The 14,535-nt window shown below is 39.7% G+C and overlaps 1 protein-coding gene across 1 annotated transcript in view; it reads right to left on the bottom strand.

Moving 5' to 3' along the window:
* Positions 1–4,602: 4,602 nt before the first annotated feature.
* The window catches only part of SKOR2 (SKI family transcriptional corepressor 2), a 32,489-nt gene continuing 22,556 nt past the window's right edge, over positions 4,603–14,535 (bottom strand). The window contains exons 6-7 of the mRNA XM_087818615.1: positions 13,156–13,223; positions 4,603–4,665 (exon numbers count right to left, since the gene is read on the bottom strand). Of these exons, the coding sequence (XP_087674741.1) occupies positions 4,603–4,665; positions 13,156–13,223 (131 nt within the window). The remainder of the gene's footprint in view (positions 4,666–13,155; positions 13,224–14,535) is intronic.

Genomic DNA, 14,535 nt, shown 5'->3' on the forward strand with positions numbered 1-14,535 from the left:
CTCTGGCTGGCTGGCCCAAGTTATATCTATTTTTTCCTGTCCTGGGGTGTTAGCACAACTATAGAAGTATCCCTGAAAGTTTTGTGATTCAGCATCAATGACACCATTGGATTGGTTAGTAACTACATTTAAAGTAACTAATGCTAGAAAATGTGGACTAGGCCACAATTTTAGGCTATAAATCAGAGGAGAGCAGATGAAGAGTGGGCAGCAGAGCAAGGTGGCCCGGCTCAAATCCTGCCACTTGCTCGGAGCGGGAACAGCTCACGCACCCCTCGCGCTGCAGTTTGCTCGCGGCGGAGTGGTGAGAGTAGCAGTGCTTCTCTCGCGGGGTTGTTTTGAAGATTAAGTAGCGTAATTGACATAAAGTGCTTAGAACAGTGGGAGCACGTTGTCCTCGGTGGAGACTCTTGACAAAACCTGGTCCTTTTATGTCTGACTACAGATGATTGAAATGAATATGCCATACCCCCCCTTTATCTTTGACCTATACAGAAAGAAGACTCAGCATGTTCAGTTGCAACCCCTCAACATCCTTTTAAGACCTTTTCTTTGTTGTTATTTTTGTAACAATTATTCCAGAAGTAAAATAAAAATAACAAGAGTTAATCAAAGAGATAGATATTGTTAGCATAGAAAAAAAAAAATCATATTTGCAAGCTCTCCAGAAGGATGCAAAGTGGTAATTAGTGACGAAAACACAAACACAAGGTGAATGTAGGTGGGTCATGCCTGTGAGTGTTGTACATGATCTGAAGCAGACTTTATAAAAGCTGCCCCTTCGTGGGAAAGGAGGGAGAAAATGGAGGGTGATTTGCAGGCAAGAGTGAAAATTTTAGAGCTGGCAAAGACTTTGATCAGGTCTGGCCACCACATTTTGTAGATGAATGTGAGACTCAAAGAGATTAAATTATATTACTCAAGATAATATAGGGAGGTAGTATCAGAAGCTAGACTTTCTCAAAACCAGCCCATTGATTCTAGGAAGACAGAGAAGTGACTTTAGAGTGAAATGGACCTGGGTTGAATCCTGGCTTTTGCACTTATAGCTAAGTGACCTCACTGAGCTTCAGCGTTCTTATGCATGAAATAGGGATAATCATAGGATCTACTTTATGGAGTCCTAAGGGTCCAAAAAGATAACATGGAAAAGAATTTGGTCTACTATCTGGATAGTTAGTGCTCAGTAAATGATAGTTATTATTATTTCCAGCTTGGTCAATGAGTTTCTGTGTGACTATGAATGAGCCATTTCCTGTGATGCACTTTCCACGTATATAAAATGATTGAGTTCTCTGTGAAATGCATGGCTGTCTCAATCAGGTACATGGATGACATTTGCAGAATGTTAAATGGTACTTGGAAGAAAAAGAATGTAAAGTAATAATTAGATTAGTGTTAACATGACATTTTTATTTGGGGTGCAGATTTCACACAGATTACATTGGGGTGTCTGCACAGGACACAGAAACAATCAAGGTAAGGAAGACTGTCAGGAATAATTCTGGTGTTGTAACTGGTCCCAGATGAAGAAATAATGCACACAAAACTTTGAAGTATTTTGCAAATCATTTCCATTGTACTCATGAGCTCCCAATGAAACAAACATGCAGAGCAGTAGAATGCCTAATCTACTAGGGCTTGTCTTAGGAGGTAGTTTGAAGATAAATAAAATAAACTACACTTTACACAGTTGGTAGCTAAACAAATAGAATTTATTGCCCCAAAGGGGATGATGCCTAAGTTGAAGAAAGGCTTAGATAAATCCATGGGTAATGGATCTTTAAGGAGTTATCAAGGGAAAGTTTAAGAGTATTCAGGGTATTTGCCTAAATTTTGACATTGGTATCATTAAGACAAAAATTTGGCTTCTTAAATGGGATCGCACAGTAAATAATCTAGCCTGGGTGGGCCTTTATTTTGACTCAACATGAAATTTCTTATGTCTTAATGTAGTGCAAAAACAGATTTGTAGAACAGTGATATGTGGCGGTACTTGCTCCGCTTATTAAGTGGATTGCCTGTGGTTTCGGAAAGCTTCCTCCTCTTAATAGTATCCACTGGGCGGCAAGAACACAGCACACTACCTTAAGGGTCACTCTTGCGTAAGACATTAATGCATCAGTCCCTAATTTGGAAACCTGTGGTCACTCAGCAAGACAGAATTTGTCTCTCTCCCTCAGTGTAATGATTTTTATTTTGTAATCTCTCTTGGGGTAATTCCTTGCAGGCTTGGCATGTTGAGAATCAAATACTGCCTCTAACAATATGGTCGTGATTCTCTGCTTGGCTGATTTAGCTCAGCATTTAAGTAACCACTAATCTTCTGAAAGCACCAGGGTCTACTTAGAGAAATCCCTGTTGTCTGCAAGGATGGAAACAAAATCAGCATGGAGGAAGCATTAGTTACTAAACACAAATCAATCTTTTTATCCACCTCGCTGGATGCTTTGTCACCATCAGAGGCGTGGTTTCTGGGCAGTGAATCTTCATTTTGTAGGTGTAAGAGCAGCTCAGGTCTGACAAGCAGGGGAGATGAGTTGGGGAAGTGGAAGGAGTAAAGAGAGAGTTTATTGAAGTTGCTAAGTATAAATCAAACTACATTCTAATGGATGAATCTCACAAACATGGAGTAAAAGAAGCCAGACACATGATTTGTATGACTTGCATGACTTTATCATTTGTAGACTTTGCTGAATTTGTTACACTTCTGTAAAAGGTTATTAACAGCCCTAGCCAGTTTTGCTCAGTGGTTACAGCACTGGCCCATGGACTGAAGGGTCCCAGGTTCGATTCCGGCCAAGGGTACGTACCTCAGGTGCAGGCTCAATCCCCAGCCCCGGTTGGGGCCTGTGCTGGAGGCAATCAGTCGCTGTGTCTCTCTCACATCTCTCTCTCTCCCTTCCACTCTCTCTAAAAAAACAATGGAAAAAATATCCTTGGGTGAGGGTTAGAAAAAAAGGTTATTAACAAAAACATCTTAATATAGTTTCCTTGATTTGAAAAAAAATTACTTTGACACTCTGGGTTTATTAGCATTAATTTGGATGATTTGTGCCTTGTTTTCCTTGATTTTCTGGGTTAAGATCTACAGGAGTTTGAATGTTCTAAAATAACTCATTTCACACTGCTGGTGCAAACTTGTCTACTACAATGAGAAATTGCCCTAAGTCAGCTTCTGACTTTAGAAAAATACTTGAATCTATAGAATGGAGCCAAACTCACAAACCCATTTATGTATGACTTCATGGAGATGAAAACAACATAACTTATTATTTGACCTTCTCTGTTGCCGAAACATCGGCTCATAGAAGAAGGGAAGCGCATGCACTAGGAGACAGTAGGCACTGGGTCTAAAGTCAGGAGCCCTAGACTCTTCCTGGCTTTGCAATACAGACGTAAAACATCACATCTCTCTCTCTTCTTTGTACCTCAGTTCTGTGCATAAAGTGAACAGAAAGCATATGGATGAGAGTATGTCTTGGAAAGAGTTTTGAGCTCTTGATGAAATGTGACATAACTATCATGATTTAAGACACATAGTAAAGATTGTCACTAATATAGATGATGCCAAAAAGTAGGATTGTCATTTGCCCATGGCAGAGGAGGCATTTGATATGCAGAAGAGAGGCATGAAGGAAAGAAACGAAACTGTGAGACTGAATTGTACGGTCAGAATTCTTTTAGCCAATAAATTCCACTGAGTTGAAAATATGTTCCAGAGGAGAAGAAGTGGGAAGAATCATTCTGATAATAATAGTCAAACTGATAAATGACAACCTTAGTTGGCCATGAACACTTACAAATGCTACCTCTGACATCTGAGTTTTTTCCCTGATTTAGCAATTCCAATTGTTAAGTTATCCTAACGTATTGCTACAGGAACAACAAAATCCTAGTTTTTGCATTCTTTCAATTCTAATAATTATATGTCTTCTTCCATATAACCCAAGAGTTGCTTTTGAAATGTTATGTTCTGAGTATAGTCATTGAATTTCAGTCTTCTTTTCCTTGGGAGCCCAGAATATTTGTCTTTTAAATTGTTGCCAGGGATGCAACCTTGAACCTGGCTTCAGCTGTAGAGAAACTGTTATTGGTTTAGGGAGAAAATGGATTACTACTGCTAGAGCAGAAGCTCTCAAAGGTCTATAGTGCCCCTAATTGTTCATATCACTGTCTATCAGTAACTCACTCGAAGTCAGATTTCAAGAAGACTTTTTGGAAGCAAAAGGGAGACTGAGAAGATGAGATCCACTGAACATGACTGCTAACTCTTCAGTTTCCTTCCGAGGGGCAAAAATCAGGGTGTCAGGTAGAACCAAAAAGAGCAGAAAACCTCAAACAGAATGAAGATCATTCCCCCAGACTGAAAGGAGAATTTCCTTTTAGAAAATTTCCATAGAATTTATAAGACCCACTTAGCCAATCATTTAGGAAGTCCTATGCCCAGATACAATAAAGTTCATCAGTATACTGGCTTAAACACAGGATATGACTTTACCAATCTGTTGGGCTAACTCAAATACATCAATAAAGAACATGGCCAAGCAATAACAATTGAGGGAGTTCAGGAAAATCTCTTTCCTCTGGTGAGCTCACCTTTTAGCTTTTGCTGAGATGGGCACCAAGCTTTTCTTTCCTGATCAAGCTTGCTGCATAGGGGATCTGTAAAATAAAAACAAGCAAAACTCTCCAGGTAAGCTGAATTTGGAGACAGATATAATGGAGACCTTTAATCATGTCTAATAATTTGAGTGCCAGTGGGTCCTCTCTGAGGAGAAAAGATCTCCATCTGCTCAGCAGGATGGAGCTTCTGGGGTATAACATCCCAAGTGCCTGTTTAAAAGCATGTCAAGGACAGACAGGTGATTACAATAGACTGTTGCTACAGCTAGTCTCTGAGGTTACTTAAAGAAGTTTTCAAAATTTTGCATTTAATAATATGGTATTCTTGCCTGCCCGGGCGTGGCTCAGTGGCTGAGCATCGACCTAGGATCTAGGAGCTCGAGGTTCGATTCCCGGTCAGGGCACAGGCCCGGGTTGTGGGCTCGATCCCCAGTGGGGGGCGCCAGGAGGCAGCCGATCAATGACTCTCTCATCATTGATGTTTCTCTCTCTCTCTCCCTCTCCCTTTCTCTCTCTGAAGTCAACAAAGATACATTAAAAAAAGAAAAGAATAATGTGGTATTCTTATTTTTTATTTAGGTATGAAAACTAAGTTATGATGCTATCATGCATGTCCAACGTCACAAAACAAGAATATGACTATAAACTAGTTCGATGTAATCTTTCACTTAATTAAAGTGATGAAATATATATCATTATAAATCACAAGTAAGATTAACTAACTAAACACAAACTATTACTCTGGGTAATTTCCCAATAACTACTGAGAAGCATCAGAAATAATTGCACTGAATGGAAAATACGACGCTTGAGAATTCTACCTGGATAAACTTGAAAGTACTTGTCACTACTGGGGCACTGAATGAAAGCCTATCACATTTGATATGCTACTTTTCATTAGAAAATTCAAATGGTTGAAATTGGACGGCATATATTATTTAGATTTGCCTCTGCACTAACCCCAGGTAAGGTACTCTATCGTTACGTTACTTACTTTCATCATTATAAAGCTTAACACAGAATTCTAAAGATTGGAATCTATTTTACACTTAAAGAAATAACTATTCAGCCTTCTCGGATGTAACACGAAATACGGCTGTTATGTAAAAGCTATGAGGGGAAATAAAATTAGTGTCATTCAATTAGGTAATGTTTTTGAATACTGTTATATACATTCCCTTTAGTCCCAGAATATTTATGGTTTGCTTTCCTGATCTACCAGTCCATAAATAAGAACCTTTATGAATGGAAGGAGCTACAAATCAACAATGACACTAGTAGCTAAGATTAGCTGGACCATTTTGCTGTAATAACTGGTCAGTTGAATCAAACAGTCTTTTCGATGGAAAACAAGTGGCAAGACTAAAATAACCATCTCACTATTTTTATACACAGCCACAACATGGATGTATCTGATAGGTGCATATCTGATAAAGGGCATGGATAGCAGCATTGAAATTAATGATTCATACAGTACCATAAAAAGTTCAGTGTCCTAATCTCACATTTTAGGGCCTGAGCTGAGATCAGCTAGATAACCATGACAAGAACAGTTACATGGGGACCTACTCTGGTTACCTCTTCTTTTCACTCTAGGTCATGCTACACCTGCTGTTAACGCAGACACACTGAATCTTGATTTTCCATTGTGGCGCAGGCTGCAGGACACCCAAGCACGTGGGTCACCTCTCTCTTTAGATGCACGAGAACAGAGACTCGAAAGGAATTCTGTTATTTGGGATAATAAGGAGAAATGATGCAAACCTTGCGGCACAAGGAATTACCGAATGTATCTGTGCCCCTCTCACATTTAGAAAGAGGCCTCAACATCAAGATGAGATTCCATTAAAGATTTAGTAAGTGTCAGTTCTGTGCCAGGCACTTCTTATGTAGATAAGTGAACATCGCTCTGGGATATCTCATCAAAGTCAGTAGACTACTCATCCTAACCCAAAGGAAACTGTCTGAAGGATGTTACTTTCAGATTTAAGTCAGAATTCCTCCTTCCTTCCTTCCTTCCTTTCCTTCCTTCCTTCCTTCCTTCCTTCCTTCCTTCCTTCCTTCCTTCCTTCCTTCCTTCCTTCCTTCCTTCCTTCCTTCCTTCCTTCCTTCCTTCCTCCCTCCCTCCCTCCCTCCCTCCCTCCCTCCCTCCTTCCTTTTCAAAAACAACAATGTAGCATTTCATTAAGATGCGAAGCTGAGAAAGAAAACGGTACTGGGGGGGGGGGGGGGAAGGACATTTCCAAGTGAGAACATTTGATCCAAAATTTCCACACTGAAATTTAAACCTGCATCAAGAATTATCCCCACTCCAACACTGACTGTTGCATTTCTTTCATTAAAGCAAGATGAAATAAAAGCCAAACAAAAGCAAGACAAAAAGCAAAAGGTTGTGAGCTAAAAATCATGTATTTTAAATTCTAAGTCCTAAATCATGAATGATAAACAATATATTAGAATATGGTCCAATTGTTAATGAGAGCTACCCTATTCCATTGATTCCATTGATGCACTTTTCCCATTCACACTTTAACATCTCTGAAATTGGGTGTATTATAATTGATAGTGTCTTAGAACAATAGTTGGAAGCTTCTTTTCTTGTGATCCATCAAGTAATGTTGACTCTTACAATTGACAGTACTTAAGATTCCATGAAATGTAATATTGGATTCATGAGACCTCAGTAAATACTCCCCAGCATGGGAGCTCAGGATCCTAGGGGCTTCATTTAAGTTAATTATGCCACATAAAGTTCCTGTAATAGAACTTACAAAAGCTTTCTTTTCATCTTGACCAGCTTAAACATCACCAAGACTGGATTGGACAAAACAGCCCTTAAAGTTATTATATAACTTCTAATTACCTAATTGACTCTAGTCTGTCAAAAAAATTGAGAGTTTTCCAAAAAAACCCAAAAAACTTCTTAGTTTGTGGCAAGAGAGAGTAAGCCTGAGCTCTGACATTCAGGTGAGTCAACATCTTGGAAGGAGAAAGATGAGAAGAGGCTATATCACTAAGGAACAAGTAATCGCTTTGTCAAGATACACAGCAATAGATCAATAATTGGAAAAGGTCCCACTGTGGCCCAAGTTCATCCACTGCTAGAGAAATCAAGGCAGGCTGACTCGCTGGGACCTCCTTTTGGTTCATATTTAGCCACAAAACCAAAATCCTCTAGTGGCCCAGAGATCTTTTTCTAAAAATATAGTGCAAAAAAGTAACTATTCTACCTACTTTAAAAAAATGTAAAACATATTTAAAAAATTCTCTGGGTTGAGACGATAGAAATCTGGGCAAGCTCTCACCCTAATGAACACTGGAGAATCTCCAAGAAAAGGCAGGATCACTGAAGAGCTGTGTCCTTGCTAAGGAGAGAGTGTTTCTCCAGCAACGATGAAGACCGATTGCTCCTTTGCCTGCAAGGAAGCACCGTGCTCCCACCATCAAGAAGCTGTAAACTGCTTGTTTACAAGTCCACATGAATGAAACATCAGTATGAAATCTATTGATTGCACATTATTTTACTGGAGGCTTTAAATTTATTTTTTATTTTTATTGAATTTATTGGGGTGACATTGGTTAATAAAATTATATAGGTTCCAGGTGTGCAGTTCTATAATACAAAGATTTCGAACCTTTTTCATCTCCTGGCACACATAAACTAATTACTAAAATTCTGTGGCACACCAAAAATATATATTTTTTGCCGATCTGACAAAAAAAATAGGTATAATTTTGATTCATTCACACTGGACAGCTACTGCTGTGTTGGCTGTTGCCATGTTTCTAAGGGAAAAAAGGGCAGTGTCCTTGACTAAATAGTCAGGCCTTGCATGTTTTAAACATTCTTGTGGCACACCAGTTGAAAATCGCTGCTGTAATACATCACCTGTACACTGAATTGCGTGTTTACCACCCCAAGCCATGCCTCCTCCCATCACCTTTTATCCCCACACAGTTCCCTCTGGTAATTACCACACTGCTGTCTGTCTATGAGTTTTTGGTGTTTTTATTTTGCTTAGTCCCTTCATCTTTTTCATCGGGCCCCCAACCCCCTCCCCTCTGACAGCTATCAGTCTGTTCTCTGTATCTATGAGTTTGTTCCTACTTTGTTAGTTTACTTTGTTCATTAGATTCCACATAGAAGTGAGATCATAAGGTATTGGTCTTTCTCTAACTGGCTGTTTCACTTAGCAGGTCACCTCACACCTGTCAGAATGGCCGTCGTCAATAAATCAATAAATCAACAAACAGTAAGTGCTGGCGAGGGTGTGGAGAGAAGGGATCCCTCATGCACTGCTGGTGGGAATGCAGGCTGGTGCAGCTGCTGTGGAAAGCAGTGTGGAGCTACCTCAAAAAATTAAAAATGGAGCTGCCTCATGACCCAGTGATTCTACTTCTGGGAATATATCCTAAGAAACCCGAAACACTAATTCAAAAGAATATTGGCACCCCTATGTTCATTGCAGCGTTATTTACAATAGCCAAGTGTCCATCAGTAGTGGAGTGGATAAAAAAGCCGTGGGACATTTACTCATGGCTTTTGAGACCCTTCCCCCCCCCCCCCCCCCAGCTGTGTGACTGACTGCAGCATTCTGGAAAAACAGCAGAGGGCACTTCAGGACTAGTGCATTTGCACCGTCTGTGGGCCTCTTGGTAGCGATCCAGCAAGTTCAAAGGATGTGAAACTGGGTCTAGTCATTTATCATGTGCTCTCTGCTGCAGCATGTCCTTCAAGAACTATGACTACAAAAGTACGTATTTTCAACAAACCGACAATAGTAGCTCACATATAAATGCACTGGCTTAAAAAAATTGTTGCCAAATTAGCAATAATATAAAAAAGGTTATCAAGGCATCAGAATAGTCTCAGCTTGTATTGTAAATTGTATTATATTCCAGTTTTTGGAAAAACCTTAATCAAAAGGTTATACAGAGTAAAATATCTTCACCTTTTTTTAAATTGAGACATACTTGACATATAACAATGCATGTGTTTATGAAGTTTCTTCACCTTCTTCTTTCCCCTAAGGGGTGGTTAATTTTGTTTTTAAAGCAAAACACATTTTTCCTAAAATCACAATTCACTCGTGAATGAGAAATCTGTGTCTCTGTATTATACTAAACAGTAACCTCTTCATGAACTTTCTAAATTCTGTAACTTTTGTATTTGGTTCACAGTGAGAGGACTATATTTCTCTGTATAAATACATCTGGTTTAGTAATGAAACATTTTAAGCATTAGAAAGCTTAGGACAGGGGTAGGGGGCTTTAACACAAACTTTGTTAAGTACTATGAAGCTCTAATTGTAAGCTATTTTTAAAGTTAGCTTGTGGTCATGTATAAATGTTAAATATACATATGCTTTAAATCTGACATTGAGATAAGAGCACAAGGAGAGTCAACCATTTGACTCTACAGTCATCATAACTTTGCATTTAACAAACTGGAAAAGGAAGCAATGATGCAGAAATTATAGTCAGTGGAGAATCTAAACATGCAGGAGCCAAAGAAATTCATAAGTTTTCTTCCTACAGCAATGACACCCAAGATGCTTTGGATATAATATTTTGAATAAGAACACTGTAACAACATAGTACAAGTGCACTTGGGTCTATGGGGATCGTTACAAAATATGATGATTTTAATATATTTGAGTTCTCCATTATTGCAGGATAGAGTGGGTTTTTATTTCATCTACAGGAAAAAAATGCCTATTCTGTAGACAGATGACTATTCTGTAATATATTGTTCCATAAACTTTAAATATAAAATAATAAAATAATTTGGAGTGGATTGCTGGGTTCTCAGGGAGCAAAGTATGTAACCATATTAACAGATGAGTTAGGTCATTCAACTAAAAATATTGAGAATGTCAATAATTATGATACCTAGTAACTTCTTGATAATCTTTGGATATAATTTTCTAAAGGCACTTCCCATAGGTATTTTAGCAAGTGAAACAAGCTGAATAAGGGAGGAGATAAACGTCTATTCAAGGACACTTGAGTCTGCTGCCTCAGTTCTAAAGCAGATGGCATACAGTAAACACAGGTCTTTCCTGCACAAAAACATCTCTAGCCACGAAGGCTGAAATAGTTCAACTATTAAAGTACTACTTTGAGAAGGGATATTACTCATGTTGGCATAGCATTTTATGACTTGCGTGGGCATTTCATGTTTATTGCATACTTACTCCACACTATATTCTTATCAGGGCAGAAGGCAGACCTTACAACAGGTCCCTTTGGTTGAGGAACTGACACTTAGTGAACTACGTGGGATGAGTCTTGAACTCAAGTTTGCAGACCTTAAAGCTTGTGTCTATTAGTTACAAGGACAGTACAGTAATACGTAAGCTTTCTATAATTCAATAGTATGCCTTCCTTTAGTAATTCTGATAGTAGTTACTTAGCACAAAAGAACATTTGAGAAACTCAGGACCAAACCAGGGAAATTTGGAAAAGAGTTAAGAGGTCAGCTAAATGAGAATATCAGAGTTGGGGCAGGGAGCATCCATGGGTAGTAATTCAATCAACAAATGTTTACTGATAGCTATTTAATGCTGGGCCCTGGAGGCAGCAAGAAGCTATTAGTATCTTCTGGTAGGGGACACCAAAGAAGAGGAAGCAGCAGGAGGGACAAATCATGTGTATTTCACCTCTTTTTATGTTGTTAGCCTGGACACGCCTTTGTGGATTTCAGGACTTATACCTACAGGGCTGGGGGGAAAATTCTAGTTTCTCCCAAAGCATTCAATTTGCAACAAGAAGTAATTTACTATCTAGAGGAATGTGAATTAACAACACTTGTCTAGATAAATAAATACCTATGATAGAATATTTTTCAATACAGAATAATAAAAATGTTTAGTAATACCAATTTGTATCTTCCATGTACCAACTATCTCAAAAGACATGAGATACTTTTTTCTTCTATCGGTGCTGCCTGTTTATCACATGGATGCAATATCATTTCTTCCTTTACTAAAGAAACCAAATGTCAAAGTAAATAAAGACATTGAAGTTACATAACTAGCCTTAAACAGGGGCGCTGAAGTGAATACTTAGTTTCCTTTCTTAATGCGCATTTTGCTAGACTCACCACCCCCCTGAAATTACAAACTTTTGGTTGCATGTGTGACAATTTTTGTTTTAAGAGTCTGAAAACAATGCCCTGAATAAAATCAGTAAAGTTTTGAAATTGTATATCCCTCTGCCTCCAATTCTATATTTTAATTCTTCCTTTGGACGAAGAAAACAATAACTATACTCACAGCAAGTAATTACTAGTTCTTATTGTCAGAAGCTACCTATTTAAGAAAATCCTTTTGCTCCCAGTGAATTTAGGTGCAAAAACACCCCCGAACACAAACAAAAACAGAACAAGAAGAAAGGTCCTGTCCAAGAAGCATTTTATGCTGCGGTGGGTTTCAGAGCTGAAGTTGAGAGCCGGCCCTTGAGATCGAGGAAAACCTCAGCGGGGGTGTTAAGAGCGACAAGCGGCACTTTTAACGGAGCCCGGCATGGGGAGAAACATGAAACATAAGGGTGCTTTCAAAATGACTCTCAGCAATCTCCCTGAGCACAAGCATGCTTTCTCCCACGCAGGAAGGCAAGATTAATAACCATCTTTCTTAAATAGCCCTGACAGAGAGCTAGACACCCGTCTCTTTAGACAAGACGGGCGGGTATGCAAAGACACACGCTTCGTGGTGTAAGGATAACACGCACCAGCTCCGAAAAGCCTAGCAACCCGAATTATACTGACGCTGTGAACAACACTGAGGACCAGTGTGTGTCCTTATCCAGGCGGTTACAAATATCGGACAAATACTGAGCAGAAATCGTTTCCCCGTCGTACTCATGGAAAGGAGCAAGCTGGGGAGGCTGCTTTAAAGGCGCTAGTGGATAATCCCGATGTGTCTGCAGGGGGACAGGAGCGAGGAATTCAGAAGGAAAATACAAAACAAAAAGAAAACCCATCACACCTATTTATTAGACATCTTCCTGTTTCCCCGTTTCTGTATAAATGGATCTTAGTGCCCACTTTGAGAGGTGATTAGGCTGGAGTAACACGCTCTGTCTGGAAAGAATTCTTCCCTTTGCACCACCCTTCAAGTGAGTTTGGCCGGTTGTGTTCACACTTCGTCCTACTGGCTGTGGGGAGCCTGACTCAGGTCTGGGTAGTGACGGGGGCGTGGGGGAGAAGCTGGAAGACAAAGGCCCTTCCCCGAGTGCCTGGTGCGTCCCCGGCTCTGTTGGGAGGTTTGCACACTGGAAGATGACGCAGGTACCTGTGGTTCGCCCACGGAGCAGTGTACACATCTGTCTATTAACACATGGTAGGTAGTTACATCCCGAGGAAACGTACTGACACATCTGTTTATCCTGTGTCTAAGTAAATCTCTGGGTAATTAGCATCTAAGCCAGCTGAGAAGTAAGTGGACCAAAGGCTTTCAGGGCAAAAACAGTTTAGGAATAAAGCCCAACCAGTTGCCTTTATTTTTAAGTAGAAATGCAACTTACAATTTGTAACTGTTGCACCATTTCTTCTCGGTAGGCTAGTTCCCTTTTCATTTGATCCTGAAAATTATCTAGTAGGAGAGAGAAATAGAGAAAGAAATGAATTAAAGTGCAAAATCTACTCTTAGCATATTTAGTAAAAATATTACTGACAATCCCATAGGAACCCCCTCCCCTTTTTTGGTATTTTTAAAAAGTAAATAACATTGTTTGAAGGGATGGTTGCAAGACTCTATGATTTAATCAGAACAGACAGTCAACTCTGAGAAGGCAAGGTCTGTATCTTATATTTCACAGTATCTCATAACCCACGCAGTACAATCCCTGGCATATCATCACTCTTAGGAATGCCTGGGGCCACTGTGTTTTCTAACCTTCGCACACTTGAGCAAGTCACAGGTATTGAGAGCTTCCACTGTCTTCAGAAGTGCACAGGGAGTGAGAGGGTGAACCTGAGCTCGTAGGAAATGTGGGCGCTTGTACCCGGGATGCAGTCTGCGCGATACAGTGTGGGTCCATTAGCTGCGGCTGCCTGGCTTCACTGCAGCTCATCTCACTCCTAAGAGGAGTGCTAACCGGACTCTGGCCTGCTACCAACCTGCACGCTTTCTCTCCTGTCTCAGCTTTATTTTATGTTCCTTCTTGGGCCTGGTCCCCTTCTACAGACCCTGCCTCTAGGTGAAAAGGGGGTGTGTGTGTTAAGGGGTATTGTTATGCAAACTATCTTTGCCTTTCTACATATGGATCATTTTTAAATTGCATTTATGGAAATAAATGACTTCCCAATGTATATATCATGTTGTATTTTCTAGATGTGATCTTTTAAAAAGTGTAGACTTGGCTAAAGCCTGTTTCTGCTTTCAATGAGAAATTAACACAATGTCTTATTGAACCTGCGGTGGGTGGTCAGGTCAGCAGTTTCACGAAACCAGAAGCGTGGTCATTATCTTTTACCCTCCTCTTCAGTCAACTGGGGAGTGAGTCCTGTACATTCTACCTCCATCCGCTCCTCTCTTTGCTGTTGTTACGTCCAAAGCAATAGTCCCCCAGCTGACCATCCGACCTACAGTCCCTCCTTCTCCAAACCCCTTTTTCTCCTGCTTAAAAATCTGTGAGGCTTTCCACTGCTTTCAAGATAATAAATCCTTTACTACTCTTGAGACGCTGGGCACTTAGACATTGCAAACATTGTTGTTTTATTTTATTGATGTCTACATTTTTATACTAGAATTTCTTCCCCAACCTCAAACATCTATCATCTGTCTATCTATCTATCATCTATGTATCTATGTATCTATCTATCATCTATCATCTATTTAGCTATTTATCTATCTATCTATCTATCTATCTATCTATCTATCTATCTATCTATCATCTATCTAT

Source organism: Miniopterus natalensis, chromosome 7, assembly GCF_054644295.1.
Source record: "Miniopterus natalensis isolate mMinNat1 chromosome 7, mMinNat1.hap1, whole genome shotgun sequence".
NCBI classification, from domain to species: domain Eukaryota; kingdom Metazoa; phylum Chordata; class Mammalia; order Chiroptera; family Miniopteridae; genus Miniopterus; species Miniopterus natalensis.